Below are 27,938 nucleotides of genomic sequence, written 5' to 3' on the forward strand. Positions count from 1 at the left end.
GGATTGAACTCAGATGGCCAGGTCTGCATGGCAAGCGCTTCTAACTGCTGAGCCATCTCAACAGCCCTAATTCTTAAAACTTTATTTATTTTTATTGATTTATTTTTATGCATATGTATGTTTTGCATACATATAAGTTTGTGTACCATGTGTGTTCAGTGCCCACAGAGGCTAGAAAAGGGTATTGGATCATCTGAACTAGAATTACAAATGGTTGTGAGCCTCTATGTGGGTGCTGGGAACTGAACCCAGATCCTCTGCAAGAGCAGCAAGTGCTCTTAACTGCTGAGTCATCTCTCCAGCCCCATTGACAGCCCCAATTTTTGCCTTTTATCTCTATACATAATCTAATTATTTTGCTATTAACTTTTATTATCGCAAACATACTTTTCATATAGAAAATAATTTGGAGACAGGATTGCTGTTGTTATACTGGCTGACATGGAATTCATGATCCTTCTTGCCCAACTTACCAAACAATCAGAACTAGTTACATATAACCATCCAGGCAATTTCTGTGTCATTTTGAATGGTTGTATAGTATTAGTGGATTGCTTCAGAATTACTAACCTGTACAAAATTGTAATTGGCTATAATATTTACTATTAAAATAATAGATTGAATATCTTGTATAGAAACATTTGTGCCTGTGTTTAATGTTATCTTTCCTTTTGTTTTGAGACAGGCTCACTCCCAGACTGGCTTAGAACTCACTGTATAGCCTAGGCTAGCTTTGCACTTGCTGCAATTCTCCTGTCTCAGGCTCCCCAGTGCTAGGATAAAAGTGAGCCACCACTCCTGGGTTCTTAATGGAGAAAGGAAAGTTTCTTCTGCAAACAGTGATGGGGAAACTAGATGTTCAATACAAAAGAATAAAATGAAGAAAAAGCTTTATGACTTTTTCTGAACTTGGCAATAGTTTCTTTGATGTACTACTAACAGGCTACAAAAGCAAATGTTGGTAAAATAGGGATACCAACCTTACAAACATATGTGACACATCAATCAGAGTGGAAACATGACACTTGGAGAATGTCATCACAGAAGTTTAATAATGTGAAGATTATATGGAAGAACAAAAAAATGCCTCAGGCTAAAATCAACGAAGCCATTTGCTACAATCTGAACGTTTATGTGTCTCCAGAATTCAATCCTGGAACCTAATGGCCAGTGAGATGTCTGAGCTTTGGCCTCTTGGGAATGATGAGGATGAGGGCACTCCTCATGGATGCTATTAGGGCTCTGATGAAAGGTGTGGCTGGAGCCATTTCACCACATGAGACCACAGAGAAGGTGGCCTATGAGGGAAAGACCTTTACCGGACACCAGAGCTGTTGGTGCCTTGATATTGACTTCTTGCTCTTCAGAATTTGGAGAAGTAAATTTAGGGTGTTTACAGATGACTAATGCTAAAAGAACAGGAATTAGGCTTGAAAGAAGGTACACAAATGACTAAGAAGCATCTGAAAGTTGTTCAACATATGTAATCATTAGAAAAATACAAATCAAGAACAGAATATTAGCAGCTCTCCTTTGAAGAGTCCATACCCACCCACACTTGGGTTTTACTTTCTGCAGGTCTTCTTAGAGAAGACCACACCTGTAGCCAGAAGTTTCTCCAGTCCTGCCCAGCCCTGTTGCCCGCAGACGCTTATAAAATAATTACATGGAGGCTTATATTAATTACAAACTGTATGGCCTATGGCTTTAGCTTCTGGCTAGCTAGCTCTTTGATCTCAAATTAACCCATTTCTATAAAACTACATGTTGCCACGGGGCCATGGCATTACTGGTCTGCTGGCATCTTGCTGCCCCTTCAGCATCAAGCCTCTGGCTTCTCTCCCAACTCCTTTCTCCTTTCATTATCTCTCTTGAATTTTCTCCATCCTGCCCTGCCATAGGCCAATGAAGCTTTATTTGCCAATGGAAATAACACATATTCACAGCATACAAAAAGACATCCCACAGCACACACCCATGCTCTTAGGTGTGGCTTACTTTCCTCTGGGTACCCCTCTTTCTCTTAATCCTTGTGCTTAAGCCTGTATTAAAATACTTAAACTCCAACTGTGCTTCATAAAAAGAACAAAATGTCAAATTGCACATGCATTAAGGTCACTAGTATGTGGTTCTTCACTGTCCCTCCACATTCTATATAAAATTTAGGGTTCTTTTTTCCATTTCTAACAAACTATCCATTAGAATTTTTGATAGGAATCATATAAAATAAAGAGGTTTCTTCAACTAGTATGGATGTATGGACATCATAACTATATTGAATCTTTTTTTTTTTTTTTTTTTTTTTTTTTTTTTTTTTTTTGGTTTTTCGAGACGGTTTCTCTGTGTAGCTTTGCACCTTTCCTGGAGCTCACTTGGTAGCCCAGGCTGGCCTCGAACTCACAGAGATCCGCCTGGCTCTGCCTCCCGAGTGCTGGGAATAAAGGCGTGCACCACCACCACCCGGCCATTATATTGAATCTTCTAATCATGTACAAATGTATTTTCCACTTACGTGTCTATAACTTCTCTCAGTAATGTTTTCAATTATCAGTACAAGCCTTTCACCTCCTTAATTACATTTATTCTTTGTTTCTTTTTATGCTATTCAAAATGAGTTCCATAGTTTTCTTTTATAAGTTTTCATTGTTAATATATGAAACAACTGATATCTTAGTGTTGATTTCACAGCACACAACTTTGCTGGTTTTGTTTATTAGTTCTGACAGGTTGTGTGTTGGAGGATAAATGTTAGGTTTCTCTTCCTGTATCTCATTGTGTGTGTATCAGGGGATGTGTGCAGGTGAAAAGCATGCTCAAGTGCACATGTGGAATCAGAGAACTACTTCTGGTGTCAGTCTTGACCGTCACCCTTGCTTTGAGACAGAGTCTGTCATTATTCACTGCTTTGTATACCAAGCTAGTGAGCTTCAAGCTTTCAAAAATTCTACCTCTGCCTTCCATCTCCTTTTACTGGTTGTTGGAGTCAAACTGCATCTGACTTTCTAATGTGGGTCCTGGGATCCAAACTGTATATAAGGTCAATCTACTCATAAAGAGGGATTTTTTTTTTCTTCCCTTTAGATGCCTTTTATTTCTCTTGCCTAATTTCTCTAGCTAGAACTTCCAATGCCTTGAGACTAGAATTGGGGAAAATGACATTATTGCCTTATTCCCGATCTTTAAAAGAAAATTTCCATTTGCCAATCTATATGAAGTTGCCCTTGGGCTTTTCTTATAGGGCTATCAGGAGATAAATTGCTTCTATTCTAAATTCAGTGACTTCATCATAAAAGGTTATTGAACTCATCAAATGCTTTTTTCTGTATCAAACAAGGTGGTCTTATGATATCTGTCTCTTCTTTTAATTTACTGTATCTCATGACAGAGTTTTGTATCTTGACCTCAGATAAAAAAACATTTTTGGGGAGCTATAGAGATGGCTCAGTGGTTAAGAGCATTTGTTGTCTTCTAGAGGACCTGGGTTTGGTTTCCAGCATCGACATGGTGGCTCCAAAACCATCTCTAACTCCAGATAAAGACAATCTGATGCCTTCTTCTGGCATCTATAAGATATCAGGCATGTACATCTTACATATACATACACGCAAGCAAGATGCTCATAAAATAAATAAAATTTTTAAAAATCCATTTGCATCCCTTTACGTTCCAGAATTAAATCCAACTTGATCATAATATATAACCCAATTAATGTGCTGTTCAATTGAATTTACTCATATTGTATTGAGGATTCTTGCATAATTATCAGGAATATTGGTCTGTAGTTTTCTTTTTTTAATTTAACTTCTTTATTCATTCTTTGGTAGTTTCACATCATGCACCCCATATTCTCCCATCACCTCTGCAGCGGCCCCCCCATACAGGAGAAAACAAAACAAAATAAAGCAAGGAAGCAAACAAACAAAAACAAAACATAAAGAAAAAAACTCTTTGCTTCTCCTTCTCTCCTGTCTCTCCAGCCCCTTTTCGTTCGTCCTGGTGGCATTGGGGGCCCTCAGTGTCCTATCAGCTCTCCTAGCAAATTTTCACTGCAATGAGTCACTGGTCTGGTTCAAGGCCTCTGGTTTCTGGTACTCCATCATCACTGGATAGTTTACTTACAGTATGTTTGGCCTTGGCATCAAGGTAGTGATGGCCTTATAAAATGAGTTTGGGGGTACTTCCTCCAGCATATATTTTCTAAAAATTTGCAAAGTACTGATGACTTTCCTTTATATGCTTGGCACAATTTCAAAAGCTCTCTGGTTCAGGAGCATGTCTCTGACCTCTCCTTTGTTCTTGACAACACTTGGGCATCAGGTTAGAAGCAAGAAAGACAAAGGCCAATTCTTTAGGCCACCTCCAAAACTGCCCCTACCTTCTCTTTTCCTTTGAATTGGGAGGTAGTGAGTGGGATTACCCCCCCCCCCCCGCCGCACCTGCTGTGCCAGCTTGGGGATGGGCTGCCAGCAGCACAATGCACACTAGAGGCTTCCACTTGTTTCCAGGCCATTGTTCTTGACTTTCCCCTTGCATGACTGCCTCATCTTCTTAATTGGCACACAGGGTTCCAGGAAGGCTTTTAGGATGTTATTGTTCGGTTCTGGTGTGTCTGTGGGGGCCCAGGCTCAGGATTCCCATTCCAGCATCTTAACCAATATCACTCTATTCTTTTGAGTGGAAAATGTTTCTAACACATATGTTTATAGCTAATTCAATGCTCAGAGTAAAAACAAATAACTTTTTAAATTGAGGATCAAGGTTTTTGTTGTTGTTGTTTACCTTTTAAAATACACAGTGACTCAATATAAAGTATTTATTCATTTGAAAACCTAATTGACTCATCTATATTTAGGCTTAACTGTGGCATACAAATGTTTTATGTGGTTGTTCTCGGTAAGTTGTCCTTTCTACATTAAGTGTTTGTTTTACACACAGCATATCAGAGTTGTCAGCATGGCCTGAGCAGCCCACATCAATGCTCCTGTCGCTCACTCTCCCATTTTCTCCCTTACAGGTCTGATAGGTTGAGAGTAAGGAGAGCACATGATTTCTTTGTTTTCTGACCCATTTATACAATGGATATTTTCAGTTGTGTGTTTATATGAAATTATTAAGAACAGACATTTAGCTTCAGAGAACTCTGAATACGTTTCACACATGCCACTACTAAGGGTCCAATTTTGTAATTTGTTTTATGAAATGTTATTCCTCCTCATGAACCACGTAGGTCTTATTCTCTAATGTACAGTGAACATGAAAATATTTCTCAGTGAAAAGTTTCTTTTATTTTGTGCCCTTACAGGTAGTGTAGTCAGCAATATCCTGTCATCCTTGCGGGATGTATTTATTGGTGTGCTGGTAGGAATTGTTATGGGAATTTTTATTCAGCATTTTCCAAGTGGAGATCAGGTAAATAAAAAAAGTGGTTTGTAGAACTTTAGTGTGTTAATCAGCCTCCCATCGCTGTAATGAACTACCTAGCATACTCTTAATCTTTTAATAAACAAGGTTTATTCAGCCCACAGTTTGGGGGTTGCAGTCTGCTACCAACCTCCCTCATCACCCTGGCAGTGTACCATTGCAGGAAGGAGTGGCAGAGCAAAGCTAACTATGTCATGAACCCTGGAACACAGCAAAAGAAGGAAGGGACTGAACCCTAACAACTTGCTTAGTAGCATGCTTCCCTGATTTCCAAGGGTCCTGCCATGCCCCACACCACCACCCTGAATCAAGCTTCTAATACAAGGACTTTGGGGTACAGTTCACATCCAAGCTACAGCATGGATGCAGCATAAAACTTTCTGAGACAACTTTAGAAAGACTGTGAAACAAAATTCTATGTTTAAGACTCTTTCCCCAAAAGTTGCCTCTGATGCCTACTGTATGCTTAAAACTGAGCCCAATAGTGGCTGATTCCAAGCAGTCTTGGTTAACGTTGCTGTGTCTTGATCTGGTAGATTAAAATACTGAGAACAATGGATGTGACTCCCCTCTTCCTTCCACTCCACCCCTACTTCCACTAAATCATCTATTGATCCTTGACAATTTTCTTAGTCTCATATCCAGAACTTTCTCCTGAACATCTTTACAACAGAGATAAGTTCCAATTTACTTATCCAAATTTTCTGATTTAAATTTGCCTCCTTCCCCTTTGACAAGGGTTTTAGACCTGGTTGTTGGTGTTGGTGGTGGCAATTTTAAGACAGAGTCTCTCTATATATAGCTGAGTCTGGTTATGAACTCAACAATTGTCATTTATAATTGTTTACAATTTGGTAACTTGCATCAAAGTTACCAAATCTTTTAAATAAAGAAATCTTCAAAAATTTACTTTGAACAACTCATTGTTGGAGGAACTGTCTCCTCACTTTTCAGGTAGTGTGGTAAGCATTTCCCTGTTGCTGTCAGCATTGTGTAAAGAGGGAAAGTCTCATATTTGATGAATTACTTGGTTTTGAATTTGCTAAAAGTTTTGATGCAAAATCAAATCAACATTTTAGAGACTATTTAATACAACCTTTACAAATATTGTAGCAAAGGGTAAGAATAATGCTACATCTTGTATGTTTAATGTAAAACAACTTCTAAATGTGTATTTCTAGGAGAGACTTACACAGAGGCGAGCCTTCCTTGTTCTGAGTATATGTATTTCTGCTGTCTTAGGCTGTCAGCACTTAGGCTTACATGGATCTGGAGGACTGGTCACACTAGTGTTGTCGTTCATGGCAGCAAAAAAATGGGCTAAAGAGAAGGCGAGTATTTCTAATTTTTTTTAGAGATAAAATAGCTGAATTTTGAACTACATAATGGGCATTTAGAAGACTGCCTCCATCTACTGGAAGATGTTCCACTTCCCCTAGGAAGTGCATGGAGTGAGGACTTACGTAGTAAAGTAAACCTCTTTGAACTATAGTAAAATGCAATTAGAACGTGTGTTCTCACATCAGGATTTCCTCTGAGTTTTATGTGATTTGATTATATAGCTCTTATTAGTTATTTTATTTTTTATATTTTTAGTTTTACAATTTATCCATGAAAACGTTCCTAAAATTTAGCATATCTGTGCCCCAAATGCTATATTGGGTTTTGTTTTTTATTCTATTACACTAGTTAGTACTTGAATTAAGTTGGCTAAAAGTGAATATTTATTCTGCTCACTATTTGTTTTGGCTTTCCTTTCATTGAATGAACTTGTTTAATTTATACTTCATTATTATTATAGTTATTACATTTATTTATGGGAAGGGCAAGGAGGTCAGAGGACAACTTATAGAAGTCAGTTGTTTCTTTCACTGTGTGGGTCCTGGTACTTGAACTCAGGTTGTCAAGCTTTGTGACAGGCACCTTTACCCACTGAGACATTCTACCTGCTCAACTTATACTTCTTTAACTGATGGCATAAAAATGGTACAAAAAGGAAAATATGTTCATAAAGATTAAAGCATATAGACTGAATGCAAATGTTCCCTTTATTCCTTACTCCCCCTAAATATTCAGCTTATTCTCCTAAATTAATCATTTTAACCAATACTATATTTGTAGATATATATTCTGTTTTTAAAATAAAAATATTACTACCATGAACAGATTTCTTAATGTAGCCTTTTCATATATACAAGTATCCTGTAGGGATAGATTCATAGAAATGGGATTTCTAGGTTAAAAAAAAATAGTCTTTATTTTGACGGCTACTGCTAAATTGTCACTTGGAAAGATTTTCAGTACTTAAACTCCTGCCAACAGAATAGGAGAGTTACTGAAAATAATTTTGAAGTACTCAACATGAGTCTTAGGAAGCAGGCCTAGCAAAGTACCAGAATATTTTCTTTCTGCTTGTTTATGACCTATCTAAATTCATTTCATGCACTGGGTTCTAGAATTGCCATTCAGCAGGTTTTCCTACACCCTTCTGATGGACCGGGAGGCTGAATGAGCTGGGTATGTTCTCATCCCACGTGCTGTGTTTCTGTCCCTAGTTCTGAATATTATGAGGACTCCAAAGACTTTTCCTTTTCTGGAACACAGTGATGAGATGATACTGCTTATTGTATGGCTTTGTTTGTTTCCTTAACCAAATTCTGTTTGGATAAATGACACTGCTCAATTTTCATAAGTTTTAACATTTTCCCTAAAAATGAAGTATCATCAGTTTATTAAATTTTAAAAATGGCTTTAAATTTCTGAAATGCAGCCAAATGTATGCACACAATAACCAAAAAATTTAAAATTCTGAAGTGCAGTTATGCCATAATAACTGAAATGCATTTCTCTTTCTTATAGGTTGGAATCCAAAAAATTGTCGCAAATATGTGGAATGTTTTTCAGCCACTTCTTTTTGGCTTAGTTGGAACAGAAGTATCTGTTGAAGCTCTTGAATCAAAAACTATTGGTAAGAGTACATAAAGCACAGAAAATGTAAACGGATTTTTAAAATTATGAATACTTTATTTTTTTTGTATACCATACCCTTGAGTAACCTTAAAGACCTTCAAATATTACACTGAATCGTATCTGCTGTCTTTTCCTCTACCTATGCATTTCTTTGTTTTCATCAAAGACAACCCAAGTGATCCAAAGAAAGGGATTACAGGAAACATTAGGTATCATTAGATGCTTCTGACTGCATTCCTTTAAACATGTCCCCCAAAAGGTAGTTCACAATTAAACGCATTCCATTCACAATGTATTACCTCAAGCGAACTGCCTGTCCTGTCATCCTTTCTTCTCACGGTACTCCCACCTCACAGAATCTGAACTGTAGTAGAAGCCTCTGTAAAGGCTGGGGAGATAGCTTGGCTGGTAAATTGCTAGTCATGGGATCCTTAGGACCCACAGATGATCCCAGACACCCATGTAATTCCAGTCTCAGCAGCACTGGGAGGTAGAGACAGGAGGATCCCTGAAGCTTACCAGGAGAGCCAATTAGTAAGCTCCAAAGTCAGCACCTTGTCTCAAAAAGAAGCCACCGAGGGCTAGAGAAATGGCTCAGTGATTAAAAGAGGACTCGGGTTCAATTCCCAGCACCCACATGACAGTTAACAGCTGTCTCTTACTCCAAGATCTGACACCCTCACACAGACATACATGCAGGCAAAATACCAATGCAAATGAAATAAACATAAATAAATTTTTTTTAAAAAGAAGAAACCATTGAGGAAGACACCAAACATAAACCCCTGGCCTGTGTAAGTGTACATGTACACCCCGACACACCCCTATACACATATACACACTCAACAACACCTCATTTTTACTTTGTACACTTTATAATTACTGTTTTTTGCTTAAAATAGATATAGTGAAGCAACAGCCTCAAAATATTTTCAGAAATTTTAGAATTCATCTCTCTAGGCAAAAATAGCTTCCTCCCAAATGCTTTGTTTTTTACACTTGTTTGTATGTATTGTAGGCATGTGTATTGCTACTTTGGGATTTGCATTATCGGCTCGAATCATAGCCACTTTTACATTGATGTCTTTTGCTGAATTTCGTTTTAAGGAGAAAGTATTTATTGCTTTATCATGGATCCCCAAAGCTACAGTCCAGGTAGGAACATACTCAGTCATTAATAATAATTTTAGTTTGGACAAGTTTTAAAAGTTCTAAATGAGGACTGGAGAGATGGCTCAGCGGTTAAGAGCACGGGCTGCTCTTCCAGAAAACTAGGCTCACAACTGTCTGTAACTCTAGTCCTGGGGATCTGACACCTTCACACAGAGTATATACAGGCAAAACACCAATGCACATAAAAACTAACTAACTAACTAACTAACTAACTAACTAACTAAATAAATAAATAAATAAATAAATAAATAAACAAAACTTAAAAAAAAAAAGGAAAAGGTTCCCATCTCCCCCTGCCCCAAGTTCTAAATGAAAAATATTTCTCTAATGACAAATTGTGCTTCCCATGTTTGATTGATAACTACTTTTTAAAACCTAGAGCTGGAGAGAGAGTGTTTGCCATGCAAGTATGGAACTGAGCTTGGATCCCTAGCACCGACATGAAAACAGGCTTGGCTGCAGTGCCCGTAGTCCTTGGGCTGGGTGTGGGGAGGAGGGCAAGGCAGAGATGGTGGGAGGACTGCCGTGGCTTGCCAGCCGCCAGCCCATTGGTAACCTGGCAGCTCCATGGCTCACAGCAATCAGGCAGAGTGACTGAGGGGACAGCTGACATCTGGCCTCCCCATGTGCACAATCAGGCACATACACTTGTGCATACATGTGCACACACATGTACAACACACACACACACAAAAACCACAACATTTAAAAGATTTGTTTTTAAAGCAATTGTTCTGAAATTTAAAAGAGTGCTTTTAAAGGGCAAATGATTTCTAAATTTTATGAAAATTTTTTTCTATTTCCCTAAAGTATGAAATAAGCCCAGGCATGGTGATGTATACCTTTTCCAGCACCTGGAAAGCAGAGACAGGCATTAACTCTGTGAGCTAATGGCCAGCCTAGTCTACATAGAGAATTCTAGGACAGCCAGGGCTACATAGATAGACCTTGTTTCAAAAAATATGTAAAATAAAATAACATCCTAATATGGGGCTATTTTTCTTTGGCTGAATGCTATCGAGGCCAATGTTACACCTTTAGAGACACACTGGTTTTGTAAGTGTATCTTTTGGCACCCTGCCACTCACTCCACCACACAATGCATATATGTTGTTTCTATATCATATGACTGTGACTACCAGGAAGGACAGAGAGAGTGTCTTTTGGGGGCATTTTGTTTGTTTCCTTTGTTGTTTTTTCCCTACTGTTTGACACAATTCCTGACAGGAGGAACATTGTCTTAATTAGGATTTCTATTGCTGTGATAAAACACCCTGACCAAAAGCAACTGAGAGGAGAAAGTGTTTATTCATCTTATACTTCCAAATCACAGTCTATCATCAAGGGAAGCCAACATAGGAACTCAAGGCAGGAACCCGGCAGCAGGGCGTGAGGAAAAGTCAGGAGAACCTTGCTTACTGGCTTGTTCTCCATAATTTGCTCAAGTTTGTTTTCTTATACCATTCAAGATGATGGGCATAAGGGTAGTGCCTCCCACAGTGGACTGGGCCCTCCCAGATCAATCATTAACCAAGAAAATGAGCTGGGCGGTGGTGGCGCACACCTTTATTCCCAGCACTTGGGAGGCAGAGCCAGGTGGATCTCTGTGAGTTCGAGGCCAGTCTGGGCTATGGAGTGAGCTCCAGGAAAGGCACAAAGCTACACAGAGAAACCCTGTCTCAAAAAACAAAAAACAAAAAACAAAAACCAAACAAAAAAAAAAGAAAGAAAAAGAAAAAAGAAAATGCTACAGAGTTGCCTATAGACAATCTGATGGAGACATTTTCTCAATGGTGGTTCCTCTTCTCAAATAACTCTAATGTGTCAGATTGACAAAATACAAAACAAACAAACAAACAGAAAAACTAGCTAGGACAAAGGTAAACATGTCCTGCATACCTACACAAATAAATGATTGAATTAATGAAGACTTTGTAGTTTTATCCTCTTATTCTATAATACTTTCCTTCTTTTAGAAGGTATTGCTACTTACTGTTCAACTGTTAACATTTGATGGCAGCATTAAAACCTTGCTTTCCTGCGATTTTTTCCCCTCCATTTTGCAGTTACAAAATAGAAGCTTGTACATTTCTATGAAACAAAATTCTCTATATGGTTAGAACCACAAGCCTTTAAAGCCAGATTGTTGCTTTTGAATACTATGTTGCTTGCCTCGGCCTTTAGGTACTTCTTTGTCTTGGCTCATTGAATTCCTCCTTTTATATAAGGATCTATGACAATATCTACTGAATGGTGGTGGTGTGAGGTTGGATGAAATAATCCCTGTAAAGCTCTCAGTACAATTTCTGGTATACAGTGGTGTTCCATGAGCAATATTATAGTTATTTTGTCTTACCTTCAAATCATAGAATAACATGTTTTCTGGGCAGCAAACAATAGATTTATAAGAAGAACCTCCATCTGTCTGTCTGTTACCATTGATACACTTGTGTTTTGGTTTATCCATCATTTCCTAAAGCAGAATGAAAACCAAGCAGGTATGAAGAAAGCCCACTACCGAGGCTGCTTTACTCTGCTTCCTCTTGTCCCTTTTTCCTATCGTCCAAGCTAAGATGCATTCTGTACAAACATCACAAATTGGAAAGACATATAGAAACTTTTTTCCCAAACTCAAGATCTTGCGCATAGTAGGCTAGTGCTCTACCACTGAACTATACCACCAGCCAACATTTTCTATGCAAGAAGAACCTTGTGTCCCATATGAGTTAAAACAAAAAATTTAAGTTTAACATTTTTTCCCATTCTCTTTTCTGCTGCTGAAATAGTGTCTGTGACCCCTGAGCATCATAGTCAGTTTCAGCTGTCGTCTTGACTCAAACCTAGAGTCACCTAGGAAGAAGGAATCTCAACTTAAGAGTTGCCTTGATCATATTGACTTGTCTGTGAGGCCATGTCTGTGAGGCCCTTTTCCTCATTGCTAATGGATATAGGACTGCCTAGCCCACTGTGGGTGGACTGTCCCTAGGCAGGTTGGCCTGAGCTATCTAAGAAAGGACATGAGCCAGAAAACAAGCCAGTAGGCAGCACCCCTCTATGGACGCTACATCAGCTCCTGCCTCAGGTTCCTGCCATGGCTTCTCTCAATGATGGACCATAAACTGTAAGATGGAATAGTCCTTTTTCTCTACAAGTTGATTTTGATCAAGGTGTTTGTCACAGCAACAGGAAGAAAATTATGACAGTAGTTGGTTCCAGAAGTGTGGTGTGTGGTAGTGTTTGGAACTTTGGATTAGAAAATCTATTGAGCACTTGGAAGATAAGAATGCTGAAAGAAATTTAGACAATGGAGGCCTAGTCTGTAAAATTTCAGAGGGAATTTTGAGAATCCTTCAAAGATTCTGTCAGTACTGTTAATATGCTATATTTGAATTAAGAATTTGTGGAAGTGAAACCTTGTGTGCTTTACTGGGACAAAGGATGCTGGTCAGCTGGGACTGAAGAATCAGCTGTGAATGATAAGAGACTGGTATTATTGAAGTGGAATTCTTGGAAGGAGTTCCTTAGAGTCAGCATACATACTGTGGTGGTGGTGGTGGTGGTGGTGGTGGTGGTGGTGGTGGTGGTGGTGGTGCAGAACTGCATCTCAGTTTGGCAGCCAACCTTGGTAAAGTTTAACAGTCTCCTGTGTGATACTGGTTTTTGCACCTGAAAGATGCAGGATTGAAGAGGTCATGGAGACAAAGTGAGGTGTGGCATCATGTGACAGGTTCTGAGTCCCCGAAGAAACCAGGAGAGGCCATTAGTGAAGGTGTAGCCTCAGTTGCAGAAGAGACCCCAGGATGTTTGAGATGCTGGAGCTGTGGGACATGACCCAAAGACAGTGGCAGTTGTGGGGTGGAGAGTTCTGGAATGGAGCCAGCCTGAGCCTACTGGACAAGCTGTGTGTACTATAGAGGTGAGGCCACCCCAGCCCTTTAGATCAAAAGATCATGAGTGAGTCTGTGATGCTGGAACTACAAAACAGGATTTATACTGATGGACTTTGGTTTTGCTTTGATCTGATTGTAACTGTACCTTGGTTCTTACCTTTTGGAATAAGCAAGTATATAACTTTTTTTTTAGATTTATTTACTTTAATTTAACGTGTATGAATGTTTTGCCTGCATGTATGTATGTGTACTACATACATGCCTAGTATCTACAGAGGCCAGAAGAGCATGTTGGATCCCCTGGAATTGGAGTTAATGAGACACTGGACTTTTGAAGTATTGAATTTTTTAAAGACTGTGGGACTTTTAAAATTATATTTTATATTATGATGCTAATAAGAGATATTGGGGACAAGCAAGAAGGAAAAATTATGGATTAAAGTGATGTGTTTGTGCGTCAAAGTTGACAGTGTGAAATGTCAACCTCAGCTGTCATCTTGACATAAACCAAGAATCACCTGGGAGGAAGGGGCTGCAGCCCAGAATTGCCTTGATTGGACTGGCTTGTGGCCATGTTTGTGAGGCATTTTCTTGATTACTAACTCGTGTGGGAAGGCTTAACTGTCCAGAGGTAGTATCATCTCTAGGCAGGTTGGCCAGAGTTACATAAGAAAGGTAGCTGACTGTGAGCCAGAGAGCAGGTCAGCAAGCCAGGTTCTCCCCTGGTCTCTGTCTCGGTTCCTGCCTCCAGGTTCCTGCCATGAGTTCCTGTCCTGACTCCCCTTCATGATGAATGATAGCTGTAAATAGAATAAACCTTTTTCTAGTCATATTGGTTTTGGTCGTGGTGTTTATCACAGCAGTGGAAATCAGACAAAGGCACTAAGCTTTAGACTTTCTCTCATGCCTTTAGTTAGAGATTCTGATGAAAATTAGAGGGAAATGGTAGAAGATCACAAAGGTATTCACAGATGTAAATTCAGCTTGCTGTTTGAATTTTCCAGTGGAATGATAACTAAATCTCCAATGTTTAGTGAGGGTATTTACCTTCTAGTAGTTCCCATGGGGCAAGTTTGTCAAAGGAGTAAATGAGTTAATACATGTAAAGCTTTAAGAATGGCACTTACTTCATGACAAATGCTACATAATTGTGAAAATATTATTAGTGTTACTATCATTGTCTGTTAATGTTTTTGGCAGTTCTCTTACGTTCAAAACCTCATACAGATTTTAGTATTCTTTAGAACCTGTTTTCTGTCTGTTTCTTTTCTCCCTGGCATCTAGCACACTGGCTGTGTTCAGTAAAAAGTTATTACATGGGGCTGGAGAAATATAGTTCATTGGTTAAGAGGATTCAGTGCTCTCACAAAGGCCTGGGTTCAGGTCCCAGTACCTACACGCTGGCTCACAACCGTTTGTTCCAGTTCCAGGAACTTAATGTCCTCTTCCAGCCTCTGAGGGTGCCTCTGCATATGGCATGCATACACACATGCTAACAAGCACTAATTCACATAAAATAAAAACAGTTTAAAAGTTATCATTTAAAAAAACCCTTAATTATTGATCTTCAATGGGGGGGTTCTTTTGTCATAATGTCCCACATGAAAAGTAACATTTCTACCATTATGCCATTACTGTACAATTCCATAGATGATGTGTACTTATATTTAATTCCTGGAAATTTTAAGGCAGTTTCTTGCCTAGATTTGTGTATGTAAATAATAAGTAAATATAAAGACAATAAATAAAAAAATATAGACCAGCCACAGTAGCTGTAATTAACCTGTAATTCTAGTACTCAGGAGGTAGACATGGGCTGTACAGTGAGACCTTATCTCAAAAACAAAAGAAAATAAGTAAATAAATGATCAAAGATAACTAGCTGGGGTTGTGAGTGGGAGGCATGGGCACCTTTCTGACTCAGTAGGAATTTAAAAGAATGTATCTCCTCAGGGGGAAAGAAGAGAGAAACTCAAAATGACCTGAATCCTTACTGTGTGCTAGGTACCCTTTGCATTCTCCTGTTTCATTGTCATAACCATCCAGTGAGGTGGTGTGGTGCAGACAAGTGGTTAGGTCAGTGACCTGGAGCCCCTGTTTAAGGGGTCACTCACCTGACTGGGCAAGAACAGGATTCAAAGGCAGTTGTCCAGATCCAGCTCTGGCCAGTTTCCTGTTCATCCCACACAGGAGGGAAATGGGAGGAGCACACACCCTGGGGACATCCGTGGTTGTGCTATCTTGTTGCAGACATGAACCTATGACAAAAACGTGTAAGCCATACCGGTCCACATGTAAGCCCTAAGTTCCAGGAACAGTATGAGCACATGAAAGAGGTGCTGAGGTGGGAATTCCATGGGGAGAGGAGTACACAATTGGCCCCCAAATGTCTACTCTTTGATTTGTCCAGGTTGTTTTCTTCCAGGTATATTTGCTAAAAAATATACAATTAATGATTAAATGATAGAAATTACTCCATATTTGGTCTTTTCTCTCTAGTACTTTATCACTCAGTTTGATTGTGTGTGCTTTTATAACAGAGCCATTTATGTTTATCATATGTTAACTCTGAGTAACATTTTTCCTTTGCCCTGTGTCTTCCCTTACTGCAGGCTGTCTTAGGTCCTCTGGCTCTAGAGAAAGCAAGGGACATGGCACCCCACTTGGAAGCTTATTCGAAGGATGTGATGACAGTAGCCTTTCTAGCCATCCTGATCACAGCTCCAAATGGAGCTCTCCTCATCGGCATTCTGGGACCCAAAATACTTGATCGTAGTGATGTGACAGGCCCTATAGAAATGGAGCTATCACAGTTCGAACATTAAAAAGTTTGCCACCCCCCACCTGCTTCATCTAATGAGTTATCTCACATGACAGAAAAAAGAATGTTATTGTACAGAAGGTTGGAGATTGTTCATAGAAGCCTGGAGTCAGTAAATGCACAATTCCTATACAGGGTTTTCCTCTGTCTGACTTTTGTGTCCAAAGTAAACTTAATAAAAACAGTATTAAATGCAATGCTTTTTTAGTTTGGTATTTGCCTATTTTAAGAATAAAGTTAGCAAATACCGTAGGGAAATGCAAAGCAATCCTTAAGGCTGAATTCTATGTTGTAATACAAAATAAGCATAGTAAAAACTAAATGAACCTAAAGAGAGAAAAAAATGCTTTGAGTTCTGAGCATGGCAAGATGAGAGGCTAAACTTCAAATGGAAAGAGCAAAACCACCATTAGAGGCCAGGCCTGGTAGCACACCTTTATTTCCAGCCCTGGAGAGAGAGGCAGGAGGATGTCTGTGAGTTCAGGACAAACTTGGTCTACACATCGAGGCTGCATAGAGAGACCTATGAACAAACAAACAAATTAGCAAAAAAGCAAACTCAACAGGAACATAACACTCAAACTTCCTCTAAGTCTTTGAGTAGACTGAAGTTTTGGGTAAACAGGTGACAGAACCAAGGCTTAGCTCACTTCTGTGACAACCTTACTAGCTTTAGATGAAACACTGTCTGTAGTCAACTACAGAAATAAGGTGAACTCACAAATGGAAATGAACTGAATGCTTTCAACCCGTCCATTAAAAGCAGTCTGCAGAAATGAAGGTTAGTCGGTTAGTCTCCACTGAAGCTGCTCTTTATAAGCAGCAGTATGTAGATGTAACCAATCGTCTTTTTAAAATAAGAAACACAGAGCCAATGTAAAAGAGAAAGCCGAGAGGTCAGAGCTCAGAGATAAAATCTTACCTCCTGCAGTGCTCCTAGCTTCCCCGAGAGAGAGCTACTTCCTGTTTGTCTGTGTTTAAATAGTCTTTCTGTTCTGCCTTCTCATTGGTTGTAAACCCAACCACATGACTGCCTCATCACTGCCTGTAAGTACCGCCCTCCAGGTCTTAAAGGCGTATGTCTCCAATACTGGCTGTATCCCTGAACACACAGAAATCTACCTAGCTCTTCTAACCACCACGCTCTTACTATGGCTCTAATAGCTCTGACCCCATGGCAACTTTATTTATTAACATAAAATTAAAATAACATTTCAGTACAAATAAAATATCACCATATTTCCCCTTTTCTATTTTAATAAAAAGAAAAAAGGCAAAAGGTTATAACTAACAAAAGAAAAACTATATACAAAAGTACAATAACTATATACAATATATACAAGTAACAAATACCTAAACGATGTCTAGTCCATTTGTATTTGACAAATCAGAGAAAATAATTCCCTTATCTATCCTATTTTAGTAAGTCCAAAATGTATCTCATTCACTTTCTATCCTAATTAATCTTCAACTATAACTAACTAATCTTCAACTCCCTCAGAGACCCAAGAAGGAAATAATATTAGCTAACAAAAATAAAAACAGGAAGTGCACAAAAGCAACTTCCAAAAATTTTGTGAGTTGACAGAAACAGCCAGCTGCCTGGACAGTCACCTGAGGTTTCTCCGCAGTGTTGGGGCATCATCTTCCGCCTATAGGCTTATCGTATCTAACAGACTCATTTGTGAAGTAGGTTGTATACAAGGTCAACAGTTCAACCTCACATTGGGTGAGAGCAGTCCATGTACCAGAAACACCTGAATTCCACTAGTGTCATGTCATGATTCAGGATTTTAAATTCTGGAAATTGTTGATGGTTTTTTAATTCAGTTGTCCATTCTTCTTGGCTGTGTATATATGGCTTCATCTCAGCATCCCCTTCTTCTCCACATCCCTCTATTAAATGCCAGTCTACTATTGAGAGGCATGAGCTTTCAGTTGCTGTTCCATTGCACAACAGAAGCCATCGGCCCACTGCCTGTTCAGCTGCCTTCTAAGAAAAGGGCACTGTACCTTTTCCAGATTGTAAAGGCCACTTCAGGGATGGTGCCATATTGTCCTGGCCTCAGAAGATGCCTTCTGATAAAGCCATAACCACACTTGTTTTGGCAGGAATCGGTAGTCCTTTGTTTCGTGTTCTGTCTGTCCATTTTGTCCTGTTGATTTGAGGATACTTTGTTGTCCAGTGGCTAACTTGCCACAATGAAAATTAACTCCATATGCAGTTTCTTCAATGCCCATATTTTCTCTGAAGTAGATTGGTACTGCCAGGAGCCGACATGTCTCAAAAAAGAAAAATTTCTAAGTTATTAAAACATTTTAAATGCCATATTCGGTAGATCTCTGAAGGGTTTGAAGATGACCTGTCTAAAACATATCTGCTCAATTTTTAAAATGTATCTAATATGACTACAATTTCTATTGTAATGTCTATAACTACTAACTTTCATTTCTTTATATCCTAATAGTTGGTAATAATGTAAAGTATTTAAAACTAGTAATTATCTTTTTCTTTTCTTTTCTTTCTTTCTTTCTTTTTTTTTTTTAAAACAAGAACCTTTAATCTAATCTCCTTTGCTTAGCCTTTTTCCTAACCCTTGACAACAACTTGTAACCAACCCCCCTAAACAATGAAAATTATCCCAGACCCAAAACCCATTAAAAGAACCAAAAAACCACCTGTCCTACACCACTTCTTTGGCAATGTGGGTGTCATATTCTTAAAATTGCTTCCTGCTGGGTATGGGCAAAGTTATCTTTATCCTGAAAGAAAAATTTAGGTTAATTGTCAAATTCTAGGAAAGGTAACTATATCCTTCATTATTATTCAGTCTGTGTATAAAGCCAAAGTTCAGGGTTTATCTCAAGTCCTTATTCAAGTAGTCTTTGAGACTGGATCATCTCAGCTAGTCATCTCAAAATTGCTCTGAGCACCTTGTAGTTCAAAGCTGATCTGTAGATGATGTTTGTCAGTTCAGTGATATTATTATTGTCCACATGGAATTGTTGTTGTTGTGGGGCCCCATCTTCTTCCTGGAGACTTCAGTTGATGTTAGGCCTGGCCATGATTTCCTGCAGAAAACTGATAAGAGACTCGAACACAAAGACATATATATGCAGCTAATTGAAGCCTTTTTTCTAGAATTAGTTAGTACTCTATATGACCATTCCTATCTTAACAAAGTTTAAAATGTATATGTATATATTAATCTTGTAAATTTTGATATAAAATTTATACTTTAAGAAAAGTTTAAAGAATCAGAATAGAATCAAAGAGTTGAAATTAGTAATAGAATAGTCCCTTAATTAATTTGGCTTTTGTCCTGTCCCATAGCAGAAAATGGCTCTTTTATTCTGGCATGATACAGGGAGTTTGTATTTTCATTTTAACAACATGCTTGAGTTTAAAGAAGGAGAGAGCCATTCTCCAACTCCAAAGTCAGCTTTAAATTTTAATTGAACTGGGACTATTAGAAGACCAATAGTGTTAAATCTTTAGAGAAAAGCAGAAACAAACATTTAAGAAGACATAAAATTTTTTTAGATAATATATACCCATACGCCGTTTCACTCTGTTTCCTGGGATAGATGATTTGTCCCTTTTCTTCAGTTGTCTCATTTGTCTTGTGTTCTTCAGATTCCTTAACCTTCATCCTCCTAAAAGACAAAAACAAAAACCTTTCCCCAAGACTAATTTTGGGGATGTTCCTTTTTGGCAAGTTATTATCTGATTAAATGAAAAGACATGTGTTACAGGTACAAGTTAGTTTAAATTGGATATTCATGCTGGTTGATGAACTATCACCTCCTCTAATTAAGAGGTTTCTCTTGTTCAAATCGAACCTTTATCCATTTTGATGGTACCCACAGCTTATCTTCTCCTGTAGAAACAAAAGCAAAACCTCGTCCCCAACGTAATACATACCCTGGCTTCCATTCTGAGGTCAGCACATCCTTAAAGTATATAGGCTGATTTAATTCTGTAGTTTTTTCTATTATCCAATGTCTCTCTGCAGCTGTTGTTCCTTTCTCATTGACATTCAGAAAATTCAAAGTTAATAGAGCATTATGCAGTCTATTTCTGGGGGTTTTTGTTACTCCTTTCTGTTTATTTGGCATATCCTTTAGAGTTCTGTTTGATCTTTCTATAACTGCTTGACCTGTAGGATTATGTGGTATACCTGTAATATGCTTTATATTGTAATAAGCAAAAAACTGTTTCATTTTAACAGAGACATATGATGGAGCATTGTCAGTTTTGATTTGTGCAGGTATACCCATGATGGCCATAACTTCTAGCAAATGAGTGATTACAGAATCAGCTTTTTCAGAACTCAAAGCAGTTGCCCATTGAAATCCTGAATAAGTATCAATGGTGTGGTGTACATATTTCAATTTTCCAAATTCTGCAAAGTGAAACACATCCATCTGCCAGATTTCATTCCTCTGAGTACCCTTTGGGTTACATCCTGCTGGTAATGGTGTTTGATTGTAGAAGGAACAAGTAGGACATTTCTTTACTATTTCTTTGGCTTGTTGCCAGGTTATGGAAAAATCCTTTTTTAAACCTTTACTATTGACATGATGTTTTTTATGAAATTCTGAGGCCTCCAGCACATTTCCTATCAATAATTTATCAATCTCATCATTGCCTTGTGCTAAAGGGCCTGGCAGACCAGTATGAGATCGGATATGAGTTATATATAAAGGATGACTCCTTTTCCTGATTGTATCTTGTAATTGAATAAATAGTGAAGTTAATTCTGAAGCATCAGGGATAAATTCTGCAGTCTCAATATGTAATACCACTCTTTCAGCATACTGAGAGTCAGTTACTATGTTGAGAGGTTCTGAAAAATCCATTAATACCAACAGAATAGCATACAGTTCTGATTTTTGCACTGAATTATAAGGACTTTGAACCACTTTACGTAAATTGTCTGATTTGTAACCTGCCTTTCCTTGTTTATTGGCATCTGTATAAAATGTACGAACTCCAGATATGGGTTTTTGCCGTACAATTCGAGGCAAGATCCAATCAGCTCTCTTTATAAAATCAATTCTGTTGCTTTTGGGATATTTGCTGTTAATTTCTCCCAAAAAATTACTGCAAGCTCTTTGCCAAGGTTCACTTTCTGTCCATAATTTTTCAATGTCCTCCTTAGTTAAAGGTACGACAATTTCTGCTGGGTCTATTCCTGCTAATTGACGAAATCTCAATTTTCCTTTCCAAATCAAGTCAGAGATTTTTTCCCCATAAGTTTTTAATTTTTTATTTGGTTTATTTGGTAAGAATATCCATTCCAATATAATATCTTCCCTCTGCATTAATATTCCAGTAGGAGAATGCCTAGAAGGTAAAATAACCAAAATGCAATCCAGCTTTGGATCAATACGATCCACGTGCCCTTCATGTACTTTCTTTTCTACCAAGGCCAATTCTTTCTCAGCTTCAGGTGATAATTCTCTTGGACTATTTAAGTCCTTGTCACCTTCTAAGGTTTTGAACAAATTAGTTCATCATTTTTTACCCCAACAATAGTTCGTAGATGAGAAATATCTCCAAATAATCTTTGAAAGTCATTAAGAGTCTGTAGTCTATCTCTCCGAATTTGCACCTTTTGGGGTCTAATTTTTTGTAGCTCTATTTTATATCCTAAATAACTAATAGAATCTCCTCTTTGTATCTTTTCGGGAGCAATTTGTAATCCCTAGCAAGGCAAAATTTTCTTTACTTCTTCAAACATTCTTTCTAAAGTATCTGCATTTGAGTCAGCTAGTAAAATATCATCCATATAATGATAAATTATAGATTTAGGAAATTTTTTACGTATCACTTCCAATGGCTGTTGTACAAAATATTGGCACAGAGTTGGGCTATTTAACATTCCCTGTGGGAGGACCCTCCATTGAAATCTTTTAACCGGTTGAGAATTATTATAAGTAGGCACTGTGAAAGCAAATCTTTCTTTGTCTTTTTCTTGTAAGGGTATTGAAAAGAAACAGTCTTTTAAATCAATAACTATGAGAGGCCATCCTTTTGGTAACAGAGTAGGCAAAGGAATTCCAGATTGTAGAGAGCCCATTGGCTGAATTATTTTGTTAATTGCTCTAAGGTCTGTTACCATTCTCCATTTACCAGATTTCTTTTTAATAACAAATACAGGAGAATTCCAAGGGCTGGTTGACTGTTCAATATGCTGAGCATTTAACTGTTCTTCTACCAGCTCTTCTAAAGCCTGGAGTTTCTCTGTTGTTAAAGGCCATTGTTGGACCCATACAGGCTTGTCTGTTAACCATTTTAAAGGTAGAGCTGTTGGTATTTTTGGAAGATTATCAGTTGTTGTGCCCTGTTCCTGTATAATATGGATGGCTGGTGACCACTCAAAATAATGCCTTCTAATATTTCTCTCAGAAACATGTGCTAGTTTATGATTTGTTTCTGAGATTGGAGGGATTTTAATCTGAGTATTCCATTGTTGCAACAAGTCTCGACCCCACAGGTTCATAGCTATGTTAGCCACATATGGTTTTAATTTTCCTCTCTGTCCTTCTGGACCTATACATTCCAGCCATCTTGCACTCTGTTTCACCTGAGATAATGTCCCAATTCCTAACAATTGAACGTTTACCTCCTGAAGAGGCCAAGTTGGATGCCAAAATTCTGGTGCAATTATGGTAATGTCCGCACCTGTGTCTACCAGACCAGACAACAAAACACCATTTATTTTTATCGTTAATTTTGGTCTCTGTTCATTAATAGAAGTTTGCCAAAAAATTTTCTTTATGTTTTCTCCTGAATTTTCTATTCTCTCTGTTTCATCATCCTGACCAGCATGATTTATTCCAATAGTCATTTGGTTAATCGCTCAGAGCAGGGATTTCCTCTACAGCTGCAGGAAAGGTTTGAACTGGTTTTGCTATGGGGGCCTGCATGAGGCCCCTCCGGGAGTTTCCCGAAAACTGAGGCAAAGGATTACCCTGTCTGTCCTTTGTTGATCTACATTCGTTGGTCCAGTGTTTTCCCTTACCGCACCTTCTGCATACTCCAGAAGGAAGGGGCCTTCTGTTGCCATTGTTCCTTGAAGAAACATTGCTTCTAGGAATGACCTGTTTACAGTCCCTTTTAAAATGTCCTTGCTTTCCACACCCAAAACATCTAACACTCCTCAAACCTTTTGAAATTACTTCTCCTACCCACGTATCATCATGCTCATCAACCTCAACATTAATTGTTTCTCTAATCCAATCTTCTAAAGGTGCAGATCTTGCCTTTAACGGCCTGATTATTCTTTTACATGCTGCATTCGCATTCTCAAATGCCAAAGCTTCAATTATTGCCTTACTAGCTTCTGATCCTGAGACCATTCTGTTTACTGCTGAAGCCAGTCTTTCTAAAAAATCTGTGAGAGATTCTTTTGGGCCTTGCATAACCTTTGTGAATGACTCAGGTTTTTTTTCCTGGTTCCTCAACTCTGTCCCATGCATTCAAGGCTGCCATTCGACATAAAATTAGGGTTTGAACATCATATAAACATTGTGTTTGTATTGAAGCATATTGGCCTTCTCCAATAAGCTGATCCTGACAAACTTGTATTCCTTTATCCGTCCATTGTTTTTCTACGTTTCTAGCTTCCTCCTTAAACCACGTTAGAAATTGAAGTCTCTGGCTGGGTTCCAGAACAGCTTGTGCAAGGTCCCGCCAGTCCTGTGGTATAATCCTATTATATGTTGACCAAGAGTTTAACATTTGCTTTACATATGGGGAATGCACGCCATAAGATACTATTGCCTCCTTAAACCTTTTAAAATCCATCAGTTCAATTGGAGCCCAAATATTTTGTGTAGCCATTTGATCAGGCATCTGATGTACGGTTACAGGATAAATTAAGGGTGACTGTGTGAAAACAGGCTTTCTTTCTGTAACCTTATGATCCAAACTTGAACCAACTTCACTGTTAATTTCTCCTGTCTGAATTTTTACAGGTTTAACAGGTTTTTCTAAAGCTGTTATCCTGGCACTTAAATAGACTATCTTTTTAAATAGTAAAATGAGAATAAGCATGGTGATAAACTGCATAATTCCCATAATACTAATCTTTTCATATAGTTGTTCCATTGTCAGACTGCCTAAAATTTCAAACAAAACCCATTCTTCCAATGTACACAGGAAACCCATTTTTTTTTTAAATGTGGGAAAAAATTTGTCTTTTAAATAGTTTCCTTTATGACTTACCAAATCTGCGTAGAACAGTAGAAATCCGAGCGAATTTCAAAAGAGCCACCTAGTGTCCTAGGTGTGAATCCAGAGAGAAAGAGAGAGAGAGAGAGAGAGAGAGAGAGAGAGAGAGAGAGAGAGAGAGAAACAGAGAGACAGAGAGAAAGCAAGAGAGAAAGCGAAAGTGAAAGTGAAAGTGAAAGCGTAGCTGGCTAAAGCTTAAATCCAGCCACTTGTTCCCTCTTGAGCCGAGTCAAGGCTTGGCTTTACAGGCAGGGGCCGTGTTTGGCAGGGCAGGCCTGAGTTGTTTGTAGCACTGGCTTTAAGCAAGCAGCTCACAGTCCGGCCTGAGCCCAAGCAGACCTGGGCCGGGGCTAGGGAGCCGGCTGCTCCGGCTAGGGAGCCGGCCCCAAGCAGTTTTTAATGGATTCTTGTCACGTTGGGCGCCAGATGTAGATGTAACCAATCGTCTTTTTAAAATAAGAAACACAGAGCCAATGTAAAAGAGAAAGCCGAGAGGTCAGAGCTCAGAGATAAAATCTTACCTCCTGCAGTGCTCCTAGCTTCCCCGAGAGAGAGCTACTTCCTGTTTGTCTGTGTTTAAATAGTCTTTCTGTTCTGCCTTCTCATTGGTTGTAAACCCAACCACATGACTGCCTCATCACTGCCTGTAAGTACCGCCCTCCAGGTCTTAAAGGCGTATGTCTCCAATACTGGCTGTATCCCTGAACACACAGAAATCTACCTAGCTCTTCTAACCACCACGCTCTTACTATGGCTCTAATAGCTCTGACCCCATGGCAACTTTATTTATTAACATAAAATTAAAATAACATTTCAGTACAAATAAAATATCACCATAGCAGTATTTTTCAATATTAGCAGAAGGGATCAGCCAAGCTACCCAAAAATTTGCTACAAACGAAGTGCAGCTTCAGTTGATTGCAAGATTCTTTAGGAAGAGTCCTGCAACAGCTTCTCCAAAGAGGCGGCTAGCTGGGCTTGGTGCTGGGTGAGGGCGGCTGACTGCAACCCTGACGATGGAGTTTGCTCCCCAGACCCATAAAGTGGGATGGGGAGGGCTGACACCACAAAGTTGTACTCTGCCCTCTCTGTGTGCCGTGGCACATTTACTTACATGTGCACAAATGTATTTTTAAAAACAAAAGTTTCTCAATTTGCCTTATTGCATGGCCTCTTAAAAACTGTACAGACTTAACAAAATCCCAGTGCAGAAATTAACATTAATGCAATTCCTCTTTTTGTCTTTGACATAGCAACATATTGAAGGGGCACCGAATGTAGAAAGAATCACACACCAAAGTGCTAGGGATGCAGCTAAAATGGAAAACAATCAACTGTGTCACTCCTATTAAGACCAAGGTGTTCTAAGAAATATGTAACCAAACCTAACAAAAATTTAAACCAATTCAGATAATTCTGAGCAAGGTTGTATGTTGATGTAACCAACCATCTTATTAAATAAGAAACACAGAAACAATGTAAAAGAGAAAGCCAAGAGGTCAGAGCTCAGAGCTAAAATCTCACCCTGCCTCCTGCTGTGTCCCAGCTTCCCGAAAGAGAGCTATTTCCTTGTGTGTCAGTCGTTTCAAAGTCATTCTGCCTTCTCATTGGTTGCAAACCCAAACACATGACTGCCTCGTCACTGTCTGAATGTACAGCCCCCTAGGTCTTAAAGGCATATGTCTCCAATGCTGGCTGTATCCCTGAACACAGAGATCTATGGGATTAAAGGCGTGTGCCACCACCGCCATGCTCTTTCTATGGCTCTAATAGCTCTGTCCCCCAGGCAACTTTATTTATTAACATACAATCAAAATCACATTTCAGTACAATTAGAATACCACCACAGTCGTAGCTGCAATTGTCTCATTTTTTTTTAATACACTTTTAGGACACAACACAGGCTTTTTGACTTTCAGCACACAGAAGTTCCAAGCCAGCCAAGATCCTGTCCAGGCCAAGAAGATCCTGTCCCCCACACCTAAATCCCAGTACTCAAAAGGCAAATGCTGAAAATCAAAGCCAGCCTGGTCCACATAGCAAGTTCTAGGAGTGTCAGGACTACCCAGTAAGATGCTCTCCCAAAGCAAATCAACTTTCTATTTTTTTAAAGATTTATTTATTTATTATGTATACAGAAGAGGGCACCAGATCTCATTGCAGACAGTTGTGAGCCACCATGTTTTTGCTGGGAATTGAACTCAGGACCTCTGGAAGAGCAGTCAGTGCTCTTAACCTCTGAGCCATCTCTCCAGCCCCAACTTCCTATTTTAAATTATTATTCTATTATGTGGCCTGCAATTTATAACGTAGACTAGGCTGGCCTCAAACTAGGACATAATGCAGGCAAAACATCCATATCCATAAACATAATAAGTTAAAATGTTCAAAAAAATATGAAGCCAGGAGTGGGGTGGATTTCTATAATCCTGGCAGTTAGGAGGATCACACAGAAAGGGCCAGCCTGAGCTACATAGTGAGCTCAAAGTAAGTGTCAGCACCCAGGGTTTTAAACTTACCATTTTCTACTTTGGTGTGGGGTGAGGAGGGACGGGGGTGGGCGCTGCAAACATAGCTCAGCCGGTAAATGGCTTGTCTCCTGGGATCCAGGGTTCAATCCCAGCACCAATAAACCAGGAGTAATCAAATATGTTCTAGCCCCAACACTCAGGAAGTGGAGGCAGGAGGATTCAAAGTTCAAAATCACTCTCAGCTACTTGGGGAATTCAAGGCCAGTCCGAGCTACGATTCTATCACAAACTATTCTTTATTTTTTAAAGTGTTTTTACGGAGGCTGGAGAGATGGCTCAGCGATTGAGAACACTTACTGCAACAGGCCCAGGCGGGCAGGTGCCACTGTGATGACCAGATATGTGGTGGAGAAATAGAAGGGAAGGGGAAGCTGAGCAGTCTGCACACTGGGAGAGAAGCAGAGCTGAAGACAAGACAGTGGCGAGGAGCAGGCTGATATGGGTGGCCTATGCTGCTGCCTGGGGCCATGTGATGCCTGGGCCTGTGCTGCTGCCAAGGGCCATGTCTGGGTCCATTGCCCTACTGCAGCTGGGGGTGTGTTGTTGCTGTTTGTCACAGCGCGGGTGTGTGGGTTTACTCACCAGCTACAGTTTGTGTTGACACCCATGTCCCCTGTTACCACAAAAGGCCAGACAGATACCCCAGAGTGAGGCCGTGTTGATGTCCGAAGGCCATGCTGCCACTGAGACCATGGTAACGTCTGGGCCTGAGCTGTGACCAATGACCATGTCTGTGTCTGTGGCCTTACTGAAGCAGGGATCTGAGATGATGTTACCACCTGGGGCCATGGGAGAGAGCTGCCCCTGACCCTCCCTGAGTGGGAGGTGGGGGCTGTCCCAGTGGAGGCCCAGACTGACCAACTCAGATACCACCCAGGCCCACATCCAGG

General features: G+C 39.3%; 1 protein-coding gene across 5 annotated transcripts in view; it reads left to right on the forward strand.

Moving 5' to 3' along the window:
• The window catches only part of Slc9b1 (solute carrier family 9 member B1), a 53,977-nt gene extending 37,505 nt beyond the window's left edge, over positions 1-16,472 (forward strand). For all 5 annotated transcript variants that reach the window (XM_076575026.1, XM_006970344.4, XM_042279968.2 and 2 more), the window contains 5 exons: positions 5,303-5,409; positions 6,603-6,752; positions 8,281-8,389; positions 9,410-9,546; positions 16,067-16,472. In XM_076575026.1, the coding sequence (XP_076431141.1) occupies positions 5,303-5,409; positions 6,603-6,752; positions 8,281-8,389; positions 9,410-9,546; positions 16,067-16,279 (716 nt within the window). In that variant the 3' untranslated portion in view covers positions 16,280-16,472. The remainder of the gene's footprint in view (positions 1-5,302; positions 5,410-6,602; positions 6,753-8,280; positions 8,390-9,409; positions 9,547-16,066) is intronic.
• The last annotated feature ends 11,466 nt before the right edge of the window (positions 16,473-27,938 follow it).

The sequence above is a fragment of the Peromyscus maniculatus genome, chromosome 6 (genome assembly GCF_049852395.1).
Source record: "Peromyscus maniculatus bairdii isolate BWxNUB_F1_BW_parent chromosome 6, HU_Pman_BW_mat_3.1, whole genome shotgun sequence".
NCBI classification, from domain to species: Eukaryota; Metazoa; Chordata; class Mammalia; order Rodentia; family Cricetidae; genus Peromyscus; species Peromyscus maniculatus.